This window comes from Chanodichthys erythropterus, chromosome 12 (assembly GCF_024489055.1).
Source record: "Chanodichthys erythropterus isolate Z2021 chromosome 12, ASM2448905v1, whole genome shotgun sequence".
Classification (NCBI taxonomy): Eukaryota; Metazoa; Chordata; class Actinopteri; order Cypriniformes; family Xenocyprididae; genus Chanodichthys; species Chanodichthys erythropterus.
The window spans coordinates 25447299-25471160 of record NC_090232.1 but is presented as its reverse complement, the minus strand read 5'-3'; the positions used below and the strand labels follow the sequence as shown (position 1 = coordinate 25471160).

At 40.9% G+C, this 23862-nt stretch overlaps 1 protein-coding gene and 1 long non-coding RNA gene across 2 annotated transcripts in view; one reads left to right on the top strand and one right to left on the bottom strand.

The window, feature by feature from the left end:
- Window positions 1-2220: 2220 nt before the first annotated feature.
- On the bottom strand, window positions 2221-12331 carry LOC137032761 (uncharacterized). The gene is made up of 3 exons (XR_010896741.1): window positions 12164-12331; window positions 11898-11933; window positions 2221-3418 (listed from the first exon to the last, which is right to left on the bottom strand). It is a non-coding gene; the product is annotated as an uncharacterized lncRNA (long non-coding RNA).
- Window positions 12332-13783: 1452 nt separating this feature from the next.
- The window catches only part of gpm6ba (glycoprotein M6Ba), a 41576-nt gene continuing 31497 nt past the window's right edge, over window positions 13784-23862 (top strand). The window contains exon 1 of the mRNA XM_067403113.1: window positions 13784-14154. Within this exon, the coding sequence (XP_067259214.1) occupies window positions 14091-14154 (64 nt within the window). The 5' untranslated portion in view covers window positions 13784-14090. The remainder of the gene's footprint in view (window positions 14155-23862) is intronic.

Here is a 23862-nt window from a genome sequence, read left to right as displayed (position 1 = left end):
ACAGGGCTACAGTGAAGTATTCATCCCCTTGGAAGTTTTTAATTTTTTGGTTTTCCAACATTGAACCATAAAGATTTTTAATTTGGCCTTTTTGACAGTGAACAATAGAAAAATATTCTTTCATATCAAAGTGAAAACAAACTTCTACGAATTGGTTGAGAGTTATAATGGCCAATTGTGGTTTAATAATATATTTCAGATAAAGTTGCTCCCAAATATCAGTCAGTCAGTCTCTTCCTGTCTAAGTAGATTGTTGGGAAGCTGCAGTATAGGATTGGATGGATGTGGATTCGATATGGATTGGACCTTTTCCCTTTATTTTGGCAGCATTCATTTTATCCTATTCTCTACCAAGCCTTCCAGCCAGGGCCTGCTAGAGAGAAGCATCACCATCCTTAATGGTGTGTATGGTGTGCTTCTGATGATTGCATTTTGTCTGATGGCCAAAAATCTCAAGTGCAGCCTGATCTTTACAATTCTGCCATACTGTTTCAATTTCCTAACTATTGATTTAACTGTGCTCCAAGGAATATTCAATGACTTGGAAATCTTCTTGTATTCATCCAACGCCTTGTGCTTTTTAATTGCTTTTTTCCTTTATGGTGTAAGTTCTGCTGCAATACTGACTAACCAGAAGTTGGACCTTTCAGATAAAGATGTGTTTATGTCACTGAAAATCTGATGAAAACAGGCCTATATCTTTCGTTGTGTGTGTATATATATATATATATATATATATATATATATATATATATATATATATATATATATATATATATACATTTTGATTACAAAAACAAAGAAATAATTATTTGAACAATTATTAACTTGAACAAAGGAATTATATAAGTAATGTATAAAAGTCAACATGAAACAACATACCAGAATGGAGCCAAACCTGAATGCGAGTTTTCCGACAATTATGATGGCTAAAGGTCAAGTTCACCTTTGAGAGCATCTGGTAATACTTATTTTTCAAATCTAATGTTGTTTGCTGTTATTTCTAAAATCTTTGTGGCTACATTACTGCACTATCTTTTTGCAATATTTTAAAAATTTACGTAATCTACAACGGTATCCTGAAATGGTGTTAAAATAAATATTAACTTTAGAGCCATAGCCTCATGGGCAGTGCTCTAACACACAGTGTAGGAGCATAATAGGTGACTTGAAATCGATTCCCAGCTTGATGTCCTAGTTGATCTCTGTCTCTCATTCACTGGCCTTACCTAATAAAGATGAGAAAAGTGCCCCTAACAAAGCTATTAACATCATCCAAAAGGAAACGGTTAGAATATTAATAATTATTATTATGATTATGAATGATTGTGAAGACTTTTTTTTTCTTTGGAATGATGAAGTATGCACAATAAAACAGGAATGTGAGTATTAAGAAAATAAATGTTAAGTTCAGTGTTGACTTTAAACATGGAGAATACACACCCTATAAGATGTTTATGTAAGATTTGTTGATGTTATGTTAATTTATGTTATTTAAATACAAATACTGTAAAACTCTCCTTTTTTCATTTCTTGCAACTTTGACATCATGGCCAATATATAATGATTTTGCTTATTATAATGCTTAGGGGCCAAATAGGCCAAAGTGTGTTGTGGTTGCCATCTGCTAAATAAAGAATAATAACTCCCATTTCTCTGAAAAAAATAATAGCTTTGCATACATGCATTTTATTTTAGTTTATTGCGATGAGAAGATAAACTGTGCCAGACAGCATCTCTCATCTACCAGACAAACACTTAATCTGTGACAGTGACCTACAAATTTAGAGATTATTGTAGTATGTCAGAGCCAAACCGACCCTGAGATTCTCAAGAGAGCCCAGTCTCATGACAAGTTCCCCATTGGTTCCTATTGTCTTCGGTTCCACCCCCGAATAGTCTTAAATGTCACTTGTGATGACATATAGCATGAAAACAAACTAATTCATGTTATGGCATCAGTGAAAATGTGAAATACACATTAATTCTGTTCCTGATTCGTTCCCATAGTGTGACACAGGTGTAACCCAGGTTACCAAAAATACATGATTGAATTAAATGAGTCAGGACATTTTTTTTTTTCTCTTTTCAATTTATCATTTATTTTCATGAGTATTGGGACATCCAATTGAATTATTCTGTGTTTGTGAAAACTGACCAATGAGGATCAAGGATGTTGTGTAGTGCATTTTTTTTTGTTTTCCTGAATTCGCACGCAGCTGGAGCTCGCGCTTTCTCTCTCATTCGGCTGATCAGAAGAGCAGACGTGATTCGAGTTTCTCCAAAGAAAGTAACAAATTTGATCAATCAAATAGAAATATGTGATTTTAATCAAAGTTATATATGATCAGAGACGATTTATACTGTGAAGTGAAGTTCATGTAAAATAAAAAAATAAAAAAGAATTGACGCAGCTACTGAGAAGAAGCCTCTTAACGCATAGTGCGTTGAAAAAAAAATACGTTTTATAAGGAAACTGGGAGTTCATGTATTTTTGAGAGCTGGATGAGCGGAAAGTCAAGTTTTAAGAATTCTACAGACCTAAAAAAGATTGAGTGTTCAAGTTCATCGTGTTTTGGTTTTTTTTTTTTTTTCCTCCTCCTCTTCTGTTTCTTGTCTATTTTTCCTGGTTTGAGTGAATCTTTATCCTGTCGAGTGCACTGCTGAGTTGCTGCAACACGATCGATGCTTAACGGAGTGGAGTTTATGGGTTCCGGGATTTCGTTCTAACTCTCGTGTTCACGGAGGGAGTGGGACTGGCGAGCCACACGGACCAAACAGCGAGCGTGATTTTGTGATACTGATCTTGTTACCGATTTGGATGGTAGGATTGAACTGACAGCACTTGCACCTGATTCACTGTTCTTTCAAAAGGATTCGATTACGGAGGATAGACTGAGAAATGCACGTTCAATCCATGTTCACAAAGTTGTGAATCATTTGAGAGACTGAGTTACTGAACACATTTTGAAAACTGAGGTTTAAATCTGTGAAGGGAATTAAATGTGAATTTATTATTGTTTTTTTTTTTTGTTGTTGTTTTTTTTTGCTTGATCAAATGTAATTGCTTTTATATATTTATTTATTTTTCTTTCTTCTATTTCTCTGGTGTTTTATTAATTTGAAGCTAGGAATAGACACATAAAAAAAAAGGGGATTTCAATTTTATTTTCCTCATTTTTTGATATTTAATTTGATTATATAATTTTCATTCATAAGGTGAATTCATCATTAACTGGGTTAAATTGATTAATTCAGAAAAGGAAAACTGAAAGAGACAATAGTGAAACCTAGAAGGGAATAAATGAGAAGTTAATTTCATTGATTTATAAAAAAAAATATTATTTTTTACATTTTTTATTCTTTTGGTGATTACACTTACCTTTTGAGTCCTTTGAGCACCATTGAGTCTTGAATCCTGTAAGGGACATAAGAGAGAACAGAGTTAAGGATACTAGAAAGAATTTAATTGGGGTTTAAAGACATTTTCATTTTATTTGTTTGGGAAATATACATTGCATTTTATTTCATTTAATTATTTTTTTTGTGTGTGTATTTTGTTTTATTATATTATTTTTTTCCCTCCATATTACGCACTCCAATAATTAAAAATTTGAAGCTTGAAAAATACATAGAGTTAAACCTTACTTGTTGAATGAGTGGTTTATTATTGTTGTGACATCCTTATTCTCTGCAGACGAATTTAGCTTTCTGATTTAACTGGTCCATACGCAGACTTTGCGTCTACTAAATTGAGTGAGGTGTTACAAAGTTGGCGAGCCCAGCCAGGAGAATTTGGAGTGTCATAAAACAATAGTGACTTCTCATGTGTGTGTGAAAGCAGCGTATACAGTGTAGTTGTGAACTATGGATATTGTGAGACGTGAGAAAGTGAGCGGTATAACGTTATCTGAATCCGATCAAGAGCTTGAGTCATGGCTGATGCGTTATGGTAGTATAAAGCGAACCTTGCTCATTGATAGTCCAGCCTCAGAATTTCATAGGCAAGCTATCATAGAGTTCCAGTGTAGCTCTGCTATGGATGTGCTGCGACTCTTGTTGCCGTTGCGAATCGTAAGCACTTCTAATGCAGACACCTGCTTTAATGTACGTGCCTTGAGCAGTGTTTACTCGCAGACGACTGGGTGTGATGTCACTAGAGATTATCTAGAGGAACTGCAAGAAATTGCTAGAATTAGCGGAAAACCCTTTCAAGTTGTGATTCAAGAAGAGCTAAAGAAGCTCAATGCTGCTAGCTCTCTCGTTGAACCGTCACCCACGTCGAGTGATGCCACTGATTGTCCAATTGTGGCCGATTCTCAAACCCGTCGGTTATCAGCTCAGTCTCAAAGAGTAGTCGAAGAGATAACTGCTCTGCAATTGTTAGATAGAGCATCTTTGTCAAGTAGCCAACAAAGCAAATATCAAAACCTGACCAAGACCGATGATGAAAATGCGGTGCCCACATGTACTGCTCTGCCTATGAATGTAATAAGCCCCCCTAGCGTACAACGCGTAGTAGTCGAACATATTGTGCGAGCTACTGATGCTGTATCAACTCAGTACATCCCTGTGCGTTTGAGGTCGTTTTCGGGGAAAGTTCCGAGACCAGCAAATGAACCTGACTTTGATACCTGGAGGGCGAGCGTTGATTTTTTGCTTGATGACCCATCCATTTCTGACTTGTCTCGCACCAGGAAAATATTGGATAGCCTTTTGCCGCCAGCGGCTGATGTTGTAAAGCATATCGGTCCTCAAGCATCTCCGTTGGTATATTTAGAGCTGTTAGAGTCTGTCTATGGGTCAGTTGACGATGGCGACGAGTTGTTGGCAAGATTTATGACTCTGCTGCAAAACCAGGGGGAGAAACCCTCTAGCTACCTGCATCAGCTGCAAGTCATGCTGAGTGCGGCGGTGCGGAGGGGAGGCATTCCAGAAGCCGAACGTGACCGAAGCTTATTAAAGCAGTTTTGTAGAGGGTGTTGGGATAACCGGTTGCTTGCAAATTTGCGCCTTGAAGAAAGAAAGACCAACCCCCCTTCATTTGCTGAGTTAGTAGTGTCGGTTAGGGCTGAAGAGGACAAGCTAGCTTCCAAAGAGGAGCGCATGCGAAGTCATTTAGGAATGAACAAACCCAGTTTACACCCTTTTAAGTCAAAGGCCATCACACATCAGCTTTCCACTCATGTTGCTGAGGTAGGGGGTGAAACAACTGTTGAGACAGATCCGAAAAGAACGATGTCGAGTAGTCACATGCAGATAGCTTCTCAGAAAATGTCAGGTTCTAAGAAGGGGCAGGTTGATTGCCAGGAATCTGTGAGTTTTTGAAATTAAGAGGAGAAGTAAATGAGTTGAGAGCACAAGTCCAGGCTATGGAGTCAGTTGTGCCGAAAAAAACATTGTACACTGACTCAAGTTTTTCAGAACTTGCAGAGTTACGAAAGCAAGTAGCTGAGTTAAAAACTCAAGTGGTCACATTAGAAGCACAGAAAAGTCAAACTCAAAAACCGCTAGGTTCCCATCGAAATTTCGAAAAGGCGTGGCCTAGACAGTTTGAGTCGAATGAGGTTAAGCAGTCTCAGATGAGTGGGACAGGCATGCCCCGACCTCGTCCTGGGTACTGTTTTCGCTGCGGCGAAGACGGACACATTGTCACCCACTGTGAAAATGACCCAGACCCTTCCAAAGTGGCTAGAAAACGCTGTTTGCTGAGGGAGAAACAAGCCCAGTGGGACTTGCAGAACCAGATGAAATCACAGAAGGTAAACTCCAGGCCGTCTCTGCAGTAGGGCATGCAGAGAACGGGACTAAGTTTCATTGCCCTAAAAAGAGCAGAAATGTTTTTGACACTGGTTCAAGTGGTAGAATGTCAGGAAGGTTGCCAAAAGGGTTAATTGGGACAAAGTGTACTGCCCGGTTGTGCATTGATGGAATACAGGTGAATTGTTTATTGGACACTGGGTCCCAAGTGACCACGATTCCGTCTTCTTTCCACAAAGCACATTTAGCAGATCATCCAGTGAAGTCTTTAGATGCCTTGTTGGAGGTAGAAGGGGCCAATGGGCACTCTGTACCCTATTTGGGGTATGTGGAATTAACGTTAACTTTTCCTAAAGAATTCTTGGGGTCAGAAGCGGAAATTGATACTTTAGCCTTAGTGGTTCCTGACTTGGTGGGAGTGCAACAGATTCTAGTTGGGACAAACTCCTTGGATGCCTTGTACGATACCCATGCTCAAGGAGATGTTGAGCTCAACCCAGCTTTCAATGGGTACCGAGCTGTGCTTAAGATTTTGAGTGCCAGGCATAAGCAGAGAAGTGCAGAGACCTTGGGGTGTGTAACCTTGGGTGGAGATGATGTTGAAACAGTGCCTGCGGGTGGTATTGCAGTGTTTGATGGTTATGTTTATATGAATGGCTGCTTCCCAGAGAACTTAGCAGTCATTGGGCCTTCTGAATTGTCTAACTTAGCAGGTGGTTTAGTCATTGCCAATGGTTTGCACACTTTGCCCAGCAAACGTTCTTTTCATGTGCCTGTGTTGGTTAGAAATGAAACCAATGCCGACGTTGTGATTCCTCCAAAGACGGTGTTAGCTGAAATGTATTCTGTTCAGCAAGTGATGGAGCCTTCCCAGGGAAGTGACTCCTCACAAGCCCAAGAGAAATCACATGAAACGCATATACACGTTGATTTCGGTGACTCTCCTTTGCCGACAGAATGGAAGAGTCGTATCTCTGCTTTACTGAATGCAATGCCTGAAGTTTTCGCCTTGCATGATATGGCTTATGGCCATACCGACAAGGTGAAACATCGCATTAGGCTTAGCGATGAGACCCCGTTCAAACATAGACCCAGACCGATTCATCCCCAAGATATCAGTGCAGTTAGGAAACACTTGCAGGAGTTGTTGGATACTGGAGTGATTAGGGAGTCAGAATCTCCTTTTGCTTCTCCCATTGTTGTGGTGAGAAAAAAAGATAATTCTGTTCGGCTTTGTATCGATTTCAGGAAGCTGAACGCGCAGACCATTAAGGACGCCTATGCCCTTCCAAATCTTGAAGAGGCATTTTCTGTGCTTACGGGCTCCAAATGGTTCTCCGTTCTCGACCTGAAATCAGGATACTATCAGATTGAAATGGACGAGCAGGATAAGGAAAAGACGGCCTTTGTGTGTCCCATGGGTTTCTGGGAATTTAATCGGATGCCGCAGGGGATAACCAATGCCCCAAGTACTTTTCAGCGGCTCATGGAGCGTTGCATGGGGAGCCTGAACCGGAGTGAGGTTCTGGTCTTCATCGACGATCTAATTGTGTTCTCCGAAACCCTTGAGGAGCACGAGCGCCGTCTACTGCAGGTCCTTAACCGGTTGAAAGAGTATGGCTTAAAACTTTCTCCCGACAAATGTAAATTCTTTCAGATGTCTGTGCGGTATCTGGGGCATGTCGTGTCTCAACAGGGTGTGAGTACTGACCCAAGCAAAATAGAAGCTGTAAAAACCTGGCAGAGACCACAAAATCTTAAAGAGTTGAAATCCTTTTTAGGATTCGCCGGGTATTACCGGAGATTTGTACAGGATTTTTCCAAAATTGTTAGACCTTTGAACGATCTCACAGCAGGGTATCCCCTTGTTAGGAAGAGAACTAAGTACAAGGAAGTAAATCGGCCCTACTTCAACCCAAAAGAGCCATTTATGGATAGATGGACTGCAGAATGCCAAAGAGCGTTTGAAACCATTGTCGACAAACTGACAACTGCTCCATTTCTGGGCTATGCTGATCCTAAACTGCCTTACTTGTTGCATACCGATGCCAGCACTACCGGGCTCGGTGCTGCTTTGTATCAAGAGCAGGAAGGACAGTTGAGGGTCATTGCATATGCCAGTCGGGGTTTGACTCGCAGTGAGGCTAAGTATCCAGCTCATAAGCTGGAGTTTTTAGCACTTAAGTGGGCGGTGACAGTTAAGTTTAGCGACTACTTGTATGGGAGTGAATTCACAGTAGTAACCGATAGTAATCCCTTAACATATGTCCTAACTTCAGCAAAACTCGATGCCACAAGCTACCGGTGGTTGTCCAGTCTGTCCACTTTCAATTTTAAAATCCAGTATCGAGCGGGTACCCAGAATCAGGATGCAGACGGATTGTCTCGACGTCCAAATGATCAGCTTAGGGATGATTTGGAAACCCAGAAAGAACTAGAGCGCATAAAGCAGTTCACGTTAAACCATTTGGGTGAGGCTGAACAGCAGGTTATGTTTCCTGAGGTCGTGAAAGCAATATGTGAGCGAAACCAGATTTGCCAACCTTCTTCTGTAGCCTTGGTTGAGTCCTTAGTCGTGACTGCAGATGCATTACCCCAAGCATTTATGGATGAGTGTGACCATGGCCTACCTGCCATTCCGAGATTGTCAGAGGATGATTTGATGCATAGACAGAGGGAAGACACTGAAATAAGGGAGATCATTGAATGTCTAGAGTCTCACAAAAGACCACCTAGTGGGAAAGGGAAGTCACTGGACATGGGTTTGTGGCTTAAGGAATGGAATAAGTTTGAAATGAGAAATGGGTTGTTGTATCGGAAGCGTCTGGATCAAGGAAAAGTACACAGACAGCTAGCGTTGCCTAAAAATCTCAGAGAGATGGTACTTACCTGTTTGCACAATGATATGGGCCACCTAGGTGTGGAGAGGACCCTTGATCTTCTTCGTTCCCGGTTTTATTGGCCACGAATGGCCAGTGCTGTGGAAAGAAAGATAAGAACTTGCGAGCGTTGTGTTAGAAGAAAGTCTCCTGTGCAGAAGGCTGCTCCATTGGTAAACATACAGACCAGCAGGCCATTAGAGTTGGTATGTATGGACTTCCTATCAGTAGAACCCGACAGCAGCAACACGAAAGACATTTTGGTCATCACTGACCACTTTACGAAGTACGCTATCGCTATTCCCACTCGAAATCAAAAAGCTCAGACAGTTGCTAAGTGCCTCTGGGACCATTTTTTAGTGTATTATGGTTTCCCAGAGAAGCTACACAGCGATCAAGGGCCAGATTTTGAGTCCAATACAATCCGGGAATTGTGTAAAATTGCTGGCATTCGTAAAGTAAGAACAACGCCATACCACCCTAGGGGAAACCCAGTAGAGCGGTTTAATAGAACACTGTTGCAGATGCTAGGTACCCTAGAAAACAAACAGAAAGCTCATTGGAAAGAGTATGTCAAACCGCTGGTGCACGCGTACAATTGCACCAGAAACGACGTTACGGGCTACTCACCTTATGAGCTCATGTTTGGAAGGAAACCTCGGTTGCCGCTGGACATTGCTTTTGGCATCCTGAATGATGAACCTTGTCAATCCCACTCAAAGTATGTAACCTCTCTAAAGAGTAGGCTAGAAGAGAGCTACAAGTTGGCCTTAGGAAATAGCATGAAAATAGCAGAACGGAATAAAAAGAGGTTTGACAGAAATGTAGTGGTTTCCAGTTTGGAAGTGGGTGATAGGGTTTTAGTTAGGAATGTCAGGTTGAGAGGCAAACAGAAACTGGCAGACAAATGGGAATCAGATGTGTACATTGTGTTAAAGAAAGCACAAGATGTTCCTGTGTATACTGTTTGTCCTGAAGGGAAAGAGGGTCCTGTCCGTACTCTGCACCGAGACCTGCTCTTACCTTGTGGGTTCTTACCTGGTGTGGAAGCGGACGAGGCCATCTTACCCAGGGTGCGTCAAAGATGTCGAACAAGGCCTCAGTTTGGTATGGAAAATGCTGATGAAGCAGGAAATTCAAACGATGATGAAAATTCTGAGAGTGAGTCTCCTTACTGTTTTGTACCCAGAGAATCAGTAGAAGTGGTTACTCGTTACATCCCACCTGAGAGTTCTCCTCATCATTCGGGTAGTCTCCCAATCCCAGACTCAGTAGAGGTTGAAGTGGCAGGTACCAGCCAGACAAATGTTGATTCCCTGAAAGAAAAACAGCTTGAGGTTAGTGAGGTAAACAAACAAGTGTGCGAAGTGAATAAAAACTTACCTGTGAGTGATGGAGTGGAACCCAAGAATGTGGAAGGTGATCCGGGAGAGTGTAGAGCAGATGACACTGCGATAGTGTCTGAGAAGGAGAATTGTAACAACTGTGAGTTAGTGAATGAGTCTTCTCAATCACTAGAGGATGTAGAGCAGAATCCAGTTGAAGAACTGAGGGTTGTTCAGGATGAGGAAAATTATCCTATACCTGAGATGGTTACTGAAGAAGATTTTTCAAGTGAAGGGATGCCAGAGGAAGGAAACTCACAGTCTGAGGGTGTTAGACGTTCCACAAGGCAAATCAAACCCCCAAAGAAATTTCACTATCCTAATTTAGGGAATCCTTTAATTTCAGTGGTTCAGTCCTTATTGCAAGGATTAAGTACTGCTTTTGCTCAGTCCGAAGAGAATTCAGAATTGTTCTGGAATAAATGTGTCATGGTACCGGGTGACCCCTTGTCAGTACTGACAACACAGCCATATGCATGCTCGAGGACGTGCATAAGATCAAAGGGGGAAGGTGTAACCCAGGTTACCAAAAATACATGATTGAATTAAATGAGTCAGGACATTTTTTTTTTTTCTCTTTTCAATTTATCATTTATTTTCATGAGTATTGGGACATCCAATTGAATTATTCTGTGTTTGTGAAAACTGACCAATGAGGATCAAGGATGTTGTGTAGTGCATTTTTTTTTTGTTTTCCTGAATTCGCACGCGGCTGGAGCTCGCGCTTTCTCTCTCATTCGGCTGATCAGAAGAGCAGACGTGATTCGAGTTTCTCCAAAGAAAGTAACAAATTTGATCAATCAAATAGAAATATGTGATTTTAATCAAAGTTATATATGATCAGAGACGATTTATACTGTGAAGTGAAGTTCATGTAAAATAAAAAAAATAAAAAGAATTGAGATCTATAATGGGCCTATGTGACGCAGCTACTGAGAAGAAGCCTCTTAACGCATAGTGCGTTGAAAAAATAAGGAAACTGGGAGTTCATGTATTTTTGAGAGCTGGATGAGCGGAAAGTCAAGTTTTAAGAATTCTACAGACCTAAAAAAGATTGAGTGTTCAAGTTCATCGTGTTTTGGTTTTTTTTTTTTTCCTCCTCCTCTTCTGTTTCTTGTCTATTTTTCCTGGTTTGAGTGAATCTTTATCCTGTCGAGTGCACTGCTGAGTTGCTGCAACACGATCGATGCTTAACGGAGTGGAGTTTATGGGTTCCAGGATTTCGTTCTAACTCTCGTGTTCACGGAGGGAGTGGGACTGGCGAGCCACACGGACCAAACAGCGAGCGTGATTTTGTGATACTGATCTTGTTGCCGATTTGGATGGTAGGATTGAACTGACAGCACTTGCATCTGATTCACTGTTCTTTCAAAAGGATTCGATTACGGAGGATAGACTGAGAAATGCACGTTCAATCCATGTTCACAAAGTTGTGAATCATTTGAGAGACTGAGTTACTGAACACATTTTGAAAACTGAGGTTTAAATCTGTGAAGGGAATTAAATGTGAATTTATTATTGTTTTTTTTTTTTTGTTGTTGTTTTTTTTTTTTGCTTGATCAAATGTAATTGCTTTTATATATTTATTTATTTTTCTTTCTTCTATTTCTCTGGTGTTTTATTAATTTGAAGCTAGGAATAGACACATAAAAAAAAGGGGATTTCAATTTTATTTTCCTCATTTTTTGATATTTAAATTTTCATTCATAAGGTGAATTCATCATTAACTGGGTTAAATTGATTAATTCAGAAAAGGAAAACTGAAAGAGACAATAGTGAAACCTAGAAGGGAATAAATGAGAAGTTAATTTCATTGATTTATAAAAAAAATATTATTTTTTACATTTTTTATTCTTTTGGTGATTACACTTACCTTTTGAGTCCTTTGAGCACCATTGAGTCTTGAATCCTGTAAGGGACATAAGAGAGAACAGAGTTAAGGATACTAGAAAGAATTTAATTGGGGTTTAAAGACATTTTCATTTTATTTGTTTGGGAAATATACATTGCATTTTATTTCATTTAATTATTTTTTTTGTGTGTGTATTTTGTTTTATTATATATTTTTTTTTCCTCCATATTACGCACTCCAATAATTAAAAATTTGAAGCTTGAAAAATACATAGAGTTAAACCTTACTTGTTGAATGAGTGGTTTATTATTGTTGTGACATCCTTATTCTCTGCAGACGAATTTAGCTTTCTGATTTAACTGGTCCATACGCAGACTTTGCGTCTACTAAATTGAGTGAGGTGTTACACAGTGCATTATACTAGTGTCAGTCAGAGGCTTAGATAAATATCTTCTCTTCTCATCCACCAAACCAAGGTTGTTTCCCTCCAGGAAGTTAAAAATTAACTTTCTGAGCTCAAATTTGTTAATACAAACTGTATATTTAATTCTAAAATTGCTTGTAAAATGTGACACTTTAAAAGAGGTAAGAACTCTAAATTGCTTCCAGAAGTACGAGATTGTTTACAGCACATCCACTACTCGCATTCCTTTACTTGCTGTGTTTTTGATGCCTGGGGAGGGTAGGTGTTTTAATGTGGTGGATAGTAATCTCTTTACACCTTTTTCAGTTCACTTTTTTATGGTAATGGTCTGGGAAAGTGTTTTAAAAGCATAATGTGTCCTACATCAGTATGAGGAGACAACTAATACCATTTGGTTCCACAATACTCTAAAATAAATAATCATTAAGATAAGCTGAAGATTAAATGTTTAACAAACACAGCATAACTTGTGTAAAATCTAGGGTGATACATCAAAATCATTTTTGAAACATTCATGGGTCATTTATACAATTAGAGAATATCTATAAAAATGCTTGACATGTTCTAAGACTTTGCAGTAAAAATTGGGCATGGCTAGAGTCGCTATAAAAAGTATTCACCCCTAGGAAGTTTCCCTTTTTTCTTCTTCAGTTTTTCAACAATAAACAACAAAGTGTCCAGATGTCATGTCAAAGTGATAACAAATTTCTACAAATTGGTTGAAAATTATAACAGCCAATTATTTTAATATAGGATCATTGGAGTAACTGGTGTAAAATCTTGGGTGACACATCAAAATCCATCACTAGAGACATTTTAGAGTCAATTTACTGCATATATCACGGAAGTATAACACGACTGCATTATCAAGCGGACACTACATAATTAACTTTGCTCTGCTACCAGTCATGTTGCGTCCAATCAAGCATATGTTCATTATTATAACCTATGGGGTGCCACCTCTTTCAGGATCAGGATTTAATGTGATACTCCTGAGTGTCTGCTTTTTACCAAGGGGACTGTTGAAATACGACCTCATATACTCTCTGGGTTTTTAAGGCTCCTTAAAAGGTAATGATAGAGATGGTATTTAGTGTGCTCTCTTTCCTTGACAGTTGTACTTTACCAGTACGTACAAGTCTTTTGTTTAGCTGAATGCAGCAGAAGGTCATGTGTATGAGAATTAATACTGTTTAAGAGGATTCCAGACAGATGGTATTTCTTTGTTGGACCATTGTGTTTTTTTGTTTTTTTAGAAAACCAAACGTGCCATCTAAATGTGGATTTTTGGAATAAAAAAATTGTTGAAGCGTTTTTGCGCCCCTTTTAGCACACATCACTTTTAATATCTATGTGACCCCTGTCCTACTGTTCATTCATTTCTGTCCTCCCATCAATTCGGAGAGGAAAGAGGACAGAGAGAGGGAGGGGGATGGAGAGAGAGAGAGAGAGAGAGAGAGAGAGAGAGAGAGAGCATGTGTGACTGTTTACAGCTGGGACTAGCCTATCTGTTTATGTCAACCTGACTGGCAGTGGAGTGACTGTTTTTCCTAGCCTCTGACGGATTCTCTCTCCTCAGCGTAGCTGCTTGTAGGTTAGCCTGTAGTCTCTAAGCCTTTACGTGAGACATTCTTCGACTGAGCTCGTATCGTTTATGAGCAAGTTATTTACGCGAAATACGATCTGACAAAATATTTATAGGCTATATTTGAGGTGGACTGTGATATACTCCTATATTGGAGCGAGAGAGACCAGGCAAAGGGAAATATATTCAAAATACTCGTTTCCAAATGGATGGGATGAAGCCAGAATCGACGGCTGAGGAGAATCAGGATGAAAGGGAAGAAAGCAAAGGTTTGTAACTGTGTGTAATCGTTTTCTGTTTTGTACTTCGACTTGGATTTATTGTGCTAGATGTTTAGAGAGCGGCTTAACCTATTTGCGAAGGCTTCGCTTGCGCGCCGTTCATTGCGAATGATTCTAATATTTTATTGATTGAAGTGCTTGTGATCCTCATCGTGTCATTCACTTATCGTTAAAATGCTTTTACGCCGTTAATTCGATTAGGGAAAGCGCATGTTTTATTTAGGCACCTTTGGAGCACTGGTGATGCCAAATGTTTCCTCTGCGTCTTTGGAGAGCAGTTTCCATGATGATTTGAATAAGAGCTGCTCCTGTTACCTTAGTGATTTCCCCTCAGCAATAATAAAGAAGAACATTTCTTTGTTCGGACCATATAGATTCATAAATATGAAATAGGCCTACTATACCATGTTGATTATATTTCGAGCATATTCTAAATGTTGTGTTGTCGATAGTATTGTTGATGGTGACGAGGTGGAGGTGTCGCATTGTATTGTAGGTGTTGTTTACATTGCTGTAGTGTTCGCTGCTAAACCCAATGGACGAATTCCTCTGATAAATTTGATAAATAAATTTGATGAATTCCTTTGCTGTTCAACGTTGCGCTATATAAACAGTTTTTCACAAAATCCAAAAACATTATGAAATTATTAGTATTTTTTTACAGCTGACTAGTAGAAAATAAAAGCATCAGATGCGCAAATAGAATGCATGCTTTGAATATGTAAACTCTCAGGACTGTAGTGTAACCTACAATACCTGATACCGATACCTGAAGAAAACATGCAATAAAATCTTAATACATTTTGTGTCTTTAAATACAGGTTATTTGTGATTACCGAGTTTAGTGATGACATTGGTGCTGGATTATCTGAACAGGTTTATTTATATAATAAAAACCATCTTAGCATAATAAGTGCTCTAAAGAGGACTATCCCTGCCCCCCACTTGACCCCACCAGATTTGACATTTTACATGATTCTGGACTATTGTTGTGTAATATTATTATGCTGACTGAGTTGTGGATTTGCAGTAAAGTCCAGGTTCTCCAAGCATCAAAGCAACAAGGAGGCTGCTCCTCCACTCCACCCACTGGTTATGTCATACAACTTGAATCAAGCCTTGAATGATTATGTTAATTTTCACTGCTCATAAAACCAAAAAATCATGACACTCAAGCAGATAATTCCATGTCTTTATTCTTTCTACCGTTCTTATTCTTTAATTCTTATCCTCTCTTCCATATTAAAATTTGACCAATTTTGCCATCAGCATGATTAGATTAATGCATTATGGAAAGGGAGACCTAATGGTACCATATGTGTTGCAACTAAAATATGCAGAGAAAAGTAGTCTTTATGAAAATTTGATGCATTTCCAAGAACTCTTGGTCTCTGCCAGGTCATCTTTCTGTAGATGTTTCTCTATGGTTCTTTGATGAGAAGTTGAGCTTTGGAGGCAGAGTACACATAATTTGTTCACTAAAAGAATAAGTTCACCTATTTTTAACTGTTTTTGTATTGTTACACTGTTAGTATATGTAAATTAATTATAAACTTTTTTTCTGTGTTACCTGTACCCAGATATCCCCATTTATTTGTCAGCAAAAGTCTGCCGGATGATGCAAAATGCATCAAATTTATATTTAGAATTTAGATAAAACTACTGTATTCTAGCATTATGGGTGCATTAAGAGAACACCACAGCCCCTTTTCTCTGTTTTCTCTAGCACCTTTCACTTTTCTACTTTTATTAAAAGCCCATCTTGCCAATTGTGAATTCCCAAATTAAGAGCAATAACTTTTTTTATACAATTTATGATGTAGTATGTGTAATCAAAATGTCACAACTTGTTCTTCCTGTGATGTGACTCCTTGTCCTTCCTGTGATGTAACAGCTGTGTAGTTAAAGTCGACATGAAACAGAAGTTGCAATAGTCTTTTCTTCACAATTGTGATGCATATCCGAGTGAAATGGCTTCCTGAACAAGGAAAAAATGTAGGGCGGGATTTTTGTCAGTCGGGAGTAGAGTGGTGCAGGGATGAAATATTTTTGTAGGCCAACCCGGAAGTTAGAATTACCCTTGGTTCCCTTGACAAAAAAAACTAAACAAAAAAAACAGTAGGATTTTTTCCATTGGCTTTTGGATTATTGCAAGAAAATATGGTCTGTGACTAAGAAAAGCTTATGATTCCTACACGTTTTGTTCATTGTGATTGTCTTCACAAATGGAAAAGGTCAAAAGCCAAACGTAGGCTATAAACTACACCATGGTCCATTTTCAAAAAAACATTTTCCCTGAAAGTTTGAGTTATTATAGTTTGCAAGCGTGTGATTATAAACACAAGACTGTGGAAACTGTGGAGTAGATGAGTTTATCAGTTCGGCTGATCACTTTTAATGTCCCTCTGTAGTCCCATTTAGCCACTTATTAGCAACGTTTTTTTTTGTTTGTTGTTTTGAGTCAAGTAAAAACTTTAATTCAATCAGAAGAGGGAATTACTGATGTATTTTTCGCAGAATTAAACATGAAAATATCTTGAGCTCTTATTCACAGACCTTATTTCAGGTGTTTAACCAAAAACCCATTCCAAAAAATCCATTGTTCAGGATGATGGAACCAGTTTGGAAGTGCTAAAATGCTAATTCTTGGCCTACAAAAATACATCAAAAATATGTGGATCGTTGGGTTTGCAATTGCCTTTGCACCAGTAAACACGTCATCAGAGAAGAGAAGAGATGTTTCTGCTTAGTGTTTTTAAATCTTCACTTAAAACTTATTTTTTCAGGCTAGCATACAAGTGAATGTTTTTTTTTTTTTTTTTAATACATCTTTGTCTCTTAAATTTGTTTTGATGTATGTTTCTATTTTTTTATTTCAGTGTATTTTATTTCTTGTAAAGTGCTTTGAGGTGCAACTTTTAAAGGCGCCATATACACTGAACAAAATTATAAACGCAACACTTTTGTTTTTGCCCCCATTTTTCATGAGCTGATCTCAAAGATCTAAGACTTTTTCTATGTACACAAAAGGCCTATTTCTCTCAAATATTGTTCACAAATCTGTCTAAATCTGTGTTAGTGAGCACTTCTCCTTTGTTGAGATAATCCATCCACCTCACAGGTGTGGCATATCAAGATGCTGATTAGACAGCATGATTATTGCACAGGTGTGCCTTAGACTGGCCACAATAAAAGGCCACTCTAAAATGTGCAGTTTTATCACACAGCACAATGCCACAGATGTCGCAAGTTATGAGGGAGCGTGCAATTGGCATGCTGACTGCAGGAATGTCCACCAGCTGTTGCCCGTGAATTGAATGTTCATTTCTCTGCCATAAGCCGTCTCCAAAGACGTTTCAGAGAATTTGGCAGTACATCCAACCGGCCTCACAACCGCAGACCACGTGTAACCACACCAGCCCAGGACCTCCACATCCAGCATCTTCACCTCCAAGATCGTCTGAGACCAGCCACCCGGACAGCTGCTGCAACAATCGGTTTGCATAACCAATTTAACCAAAGAATTTCTGCACAAACTGTCAGGAACCATCTCAGGGAAGCTCATCTGCATGCTCATCGGGGTCTTGACCAACTGCAGTTAGTTGTCGTAACCGAATTGAGTGGGCAAATGCTTACATTCGATGCCGTCTGGCACTTTGTAGAGGTGTTCTCTTCACGGATGAATCCCGGTTTTCACTGTACAGGGCAGATGGCAGACAGCATGTATGGCATCGTGTGGGTGAGCGGTTTGCTGATGTCAACGTTGTGGATCGAGTGGCCAATGGTAGCGGTGGGGTTGTGGTATGGGGAGGCATATGTTATAGACATTTTATTGATGGCATTTTGAATGCACAGAGATACCGTGATGAGATCCTGAGGCCCATTGTTGTGCCATTCATCCACGACCATCACCTCATGTTGCAGCATGATAATGCATAGCCCCATGTTGCAAGGATCTGTACACAATTCCCGGAAGCTGAAAACGTCCCAGTTCTTGCATGGCCAGCATATTCACCGGACACGTCACCCATTGAGCATGTTTGGGATGCTCTGGATCGGCGTATACGACAGCGTGTTTCAGTTCCTGTTAATATCCAGTAACTTCGCACAGCCATTGAAGAGGAATGGACCAACATTCCACAGCCCACTATCAACAACCTGATCAACTCTATGCGAAGGACATGTGTTGCACTGTGTGAGGCAAATGGTAGTCACACCAGATACTGACTGGTTTTCAGACCCTCCGGACTATTATTATATTATTTGTTAAAGAAGGACGTCATATTATTTTGATTAAAGATTATGAGGGTACATGAATAAAAGAAAAGTAATTATGTACACAGATAAATCATTTATAAAAAATACTGCAATGTTGCTTACAAAGAATTGTCAATTTAGATTTTATGGTGACTTTTGTATTCAAATTTGCCTCCTGGTACACAACACCTTCTTATCACAATCAAATTAACAACCAACGGATAAAGTCCCACCCTTCATTTATTTATTTTTTTATTTTTTGACAAGCTATTTTACTAAAAAATGTGTCACAATAGGGAAGTGAAGTCTTTTAATGCAATTTAATTCCTTAAAATGAGTTTGTTTTACAACTTTTAGACAAATAATAATAAGAAATAATTGGCATTACAGTTGCAGTGTGCAATAGTTCCTACATGTTCTGACATTTCTGTAAAATAAATAATGAAGACAGTCCAACATGCATACATATTTCTTAATTGCTGAATAAATCAGAATATGCACACTCAACTGGATAGTTACAAAGATTGTGCATGGGAAGAGACCAGATGAACAGGTGTTTTGAAGCCTCTTTGCTGAGGTTTAGAGGCTAATATGCTTGTCTTTGTACAACGGAATAATACAGAAATTTCATTCCTTATTTTGGACACCATGTTCAGTGTCCTTCAAAGCTTTCTGAGTATTGATTATCATTCGTGCCATTAATTGGGTATGTTTCTCAATGAGTACAAAAAATCCAATGACGAGAGAATATGTGCAGGGAATGAAAAAAAGCAAAAGGTCTTTCTCTCTCTCTTTGTTGCTCTTTCTTTTTTATCTCACATGCACAGAAGAGGTGGCATGCACGTTCTTCTCTTTTTACATAACTCCTGCACTTTCCACATCAAAAGGATTACATCATTCCTATGACATGAAAGGGGAGGGGCATATAGGCTACAAAAGGTGGGGAAGATAAAAATGAAAATTGCAATAATCTCTTTTCACTGTAAGAGTCATTGTATATTTTACATCTGGTATTGCGATCAGGAAATATGTAGGACGAGTGACAATAAAGTAATGGCTCACAGAAAGATGGAAATAACATGGAAAGAACATTCTTTTTTTCCCATTATTGTCTACTGTAAATAATGGGAAATACTTTTTGTGGTTTGCTTTTAGCCTTTGGGCCAATATTGCCTGTTGTCGTTAAGGTAGTCTCAGCCTCAGACGTCACGCCCACGGACTGTTGTCTGAACATCTGATGCATATGGCACACTTATCTGGAAACACTTCAGGAGTATCGAAGTCGTCATCTGGTTGGTTGAATTGTACAAGATGTCCGGGAGACGTGTCTGTTGCGTTCTTTAATGGTCCGCCTGGAAACAAATGTCGTGATGCCAAACCCCCTCGTAGAAGAAGAACGCTGTCGTGTTCACAACTGTGACAACGAGTGCTTATCAGCATCAAATAAACGCTGGATTTTTAAAAGTATGTAACGTTCGCTGCTCCATTGTTGCAGTAAACTTACACAATGTTCTTGAATAATTTATTAGATGCACGCCGGTCTATTATTGTTGGTACATCGACTTTCATTTTCACGCCCCTTGTGCAGTCCTTGGCCAATGAAAGCTGCGATGGAGTCAAGGTCTGGCTATGAGACTAGCGTTAAGGTATCATTGTGGATGTTCAGGAACTAAAAATGATGACAATGGTTAGATGTTAGGGTACTAAAGATGAAAGAATTGATGCATGGATACTCTCAGATAGGCATTTTTCTCAGGTTTATGTACAGTATTTATTTACATATCTTGGGACTGACACATTTATTTGGTGTTTGTTTTCAATAGCTGCATGGGGAAGTTACTCAGAAAAAACAAAAGTCTTTTAAGTATTTTTTAATACTTAAAAAATAGACTTTTAAACTCTTGAGTCAATAGCATTTACTGTAAACTTAAAGTGGTGGAAAGTTCTTTATTGGAAAGTTTATGTTTCTTTGTACTTTTTTACAGTTTTTATTTTCCTGTTCAAAATTAATTAATTATTCTTTATCTATACATGTCATAAGCCATAAATACACACAGTACCATGCATATCCCATATACAATAAGCGTGGGCGAAGCTAAAGAGTGACGAGCATGTGCAGCTTTTGCGTAGCAAAGCTATCAATGGTCAGCTTAGCATGTATTTAAACACATGCAATACACCATCACATTATCCCTGGATAACTTTTGATTCAATATATTTTCATATTGTTTACATTATATGCACTTACGTGCCGACTGCCAACAAAACAGACATTTGATGCAGTTTTACTTACCACCTGCGGTTCCAACTCATGACCGGGATCATTACCGCTGTGACCGCTCCAACTTTCAGTTTCAAACGATCTGTAAATTCAGCGTCAAACTGGGCCTTGTTTATAAAACCATAAGCGCTGATCCTGAGGCCTCGAGCAGCTGCGGAAAAACACAAGATATTCTCCGTTCATTTCAACCAACTTTCAGACATGACTTTATCCTTATATTGATAGTTTTTTAATTTAAGCTTCTATGTTTTTTTTAATGACAAATGTCAAGAGTGCATCAATGTAATGCGTGAGCACAAATCTCTCAGCTCCACTTAATTCTAGGTTCTTTGGGAAGCAAGGTTCCCATTCAGTCGGTCACGTTCGACGTACGTCGGACAGACCGACGAATAGGAATCTCGCTAGAGAGGCCAATCTACTTCGAGTGTAACTAAACGAGCCAATGCACATTGGCATGCAATCATATGCATCAGCTGCTCGCCTCGCAGCGCGGGTATATAATGAGCAGCAGGTGCGTTGCATCTTCAGCTTTTCGCTTCGGAGCCGAACGGTGTTTGTTCCTGTTCTCTGCAAGCGAGTGTCTGCTAGAAGACGAGTCAAGCTTTTTGGTTGAACTTCTCTTTTTTTCCGAGTGCGGGCGAACAGCACAGCAGCAGGGTCGACGTCCTCTCTTTTTCTGTTTCGTTTGCCGTTTTTGAGCAAATAGCTGTTTGACAGCGTCAGAAGGCTGTTCTCACGGCCGGTACGGTGCGCTTTTGAGCACTGAAAAGCCGTTTTTACGGCTGGTAAGAGTGAGCGCCTTCAAAGAGAGAGAAAGCACATGACAGGCTGCACACAATCCCTGTCTGTGTTGCGGTGGCCGTTCCCCTGCGTGCTTCAGCACTTCTAGAAGAGTAAAGTCCCTGAAAGAGCTTACACAAGTAGATTCGCGTCTTTTTAAAGACGACATCCTACTTGTGTTTCTGGATGCGATCGTTCCTGTCCTCACTGACGGCCACGATCACCATTTCGCATGTCTGGGCGCGTGCTGAAATGATGTTCGTGGGTGTTCATGTTTTCATATGAGAACATGATCACGTCGACACGCCGGTCGTGACTCTTCTTTCTCCGGGAAGCTTGAGTCCCCTCTGTTGTTGGCCAGCTGCCGCTTGTGTGTAAAAGCACACCTCCTGTGGAGTCGGAAGCATCTGAGGTCGCTTTGCGCCATTCATGTCTCCGGTGTGCTCAACCGTGTGGCCGACGAGCTATCACGAGCTGCGCTGCCAGGAGAGTGGCGACTCCACCCCCAGGTGGTTCAGCTGATCTGGAGAGAATTCGGAGAGGCTCAGGTAGACCTGTTTGCCTCATCAGAAACCTCCCACTGCCAGTTGTTTTACTCTCTGACCGAGGGGACACTCGGGACAGATGCACTGGCTCACAGCTGGCCCCGGGGCCTGCGCAAATATGCGTTTCCCCAGTGAGCCTACTTGCACAGACCCTGTGCAAAGTCAGGGAGGGCGAGGAGCAGGTCTTGTTAGTTGCGCCTTACTGGCCCAACCGGACCTGGTTCCCAGAACTCTCACTCCTCGCGACAGCCCCTCCCTGGCCCATCCCTCTGAGGAAAGACCTTCTTTCTCAGAGACGGGGCACTCTTTGGCACCCGCGTCCAGACCTCTGGAAACTCCATGTCTGGTCCCTTGGACGGGATGCGGAGGTTCTAGGTGACTTACCCCCTGAGGTACTTAACACCATCACTTCGGCACGTGCACTGTCTACGAGACGTGCTTACGCCTCCAAAGTGGAACCTGTTCGTCGAGTGGTGCTCTTCTCGCCGGGAAGACCCCCAAAGATGCTCGATCAGAGTCGTGCTTTCCTTCTTGCAGTAGGGTTGGAGCGTAGGCTGTCCCCCCTCCACCCTCAAAGTCCATACTGCTGCTATATCCGCTTACCACGACCACTTAGATGGCAAATCTGTTGGTCAGCACGACCTGGTCATCAGGTTCCTTAGGGGGGCGAGACGGTTAAATCCTTCTCGTCCCCTCTCCATACCCTCTTGGGACCTCACTCTGGTGCTGAGAGCACTTCAGATTGCTCCCTTTGAGCCTTTACTGTCAGCAGACTTAAAGATTCTGTCTATGAAGACTTTGCTGCTGGTGGCATTGGCCTCCATCAAGAGGGTAGGGGACCTGCAGTCATTTTCGGTCGACGAATCGTGCCTGGAGTTCGGGCCGGGTGATAGCCACGTGGTACTAAGACCCCGGCCTGGCTATGTGCCCAAGGTTCCTACCACTCCCTTCAGGGACCAGGTGGTGAGCCTGCAAGCGCTGCCCTCGGAGGAGGCAGACCCAGCCCTGGCTTTACTCTGTCCAGTCCGCGCTTTGCGACTGTACATAGACAGAACCTAAAGCCTCAGGACCTCAGACCAGCTCTTGTCTGTTATGGAGGCCAGCAGAAGGGAAAGGCTGTCTCCAAGCAGAGGATGGCCCACTGGATAGTGGATGCCATCGCCCTGGCTTACCAAGCTCAGGGTGTGCCCTGCCCGCTCAGGTTGCATGCTCACTCCACGAGAGGTGTCGCATCCTCCTGGGCGCTGGCTCGTGGCGCCTCGCTGACAGACATTTGTAGAGCTGCGGGCTGGGCAACACCTAACACGTTCGCTAGATACTATAGCCTTCGTGTCAAGCCGGTCTCCTCCCATGTTCTCGCCACAGGTCAGAGGCACGGAGAGGCCCCGGCTTAGTGTCGGCTTGCTGCGCTACATGCGCTTCTTTTCTCCAGAGAGTCCCTACAAGGCAGACCCTGTCGAGTCCTCCGATATCCCTTCGGCAGCCGACGTGGCGGAGCGTCTGGCGCCAGGCCTATACTCCGTTGTATCCTTGAGAACCGGGTTTAGGCTGGGTTCCATATGTGTGACCCTACGGGGATCCCATATGGTTGGTTCCACGGTTGCTCCTAAACGAAGCCCGTGTCTTTCCCTCTGGGAGAACCTACCCTTCATCGGGTTGGAGTCACCCCAGCTCTTCCATATGTAGCACAGCCCTACAGGGTTAGTCCATATGTACTTCTCCACATAACTCCTTCGGGGAAGGATGTGGCTTCCGCAGCGTTCCTTTCCCAGCGAAGGGTACGCTTTCCCAGCGTTATCCAATAGTCTCACTGAATGGGTTTTGGGGAACAGC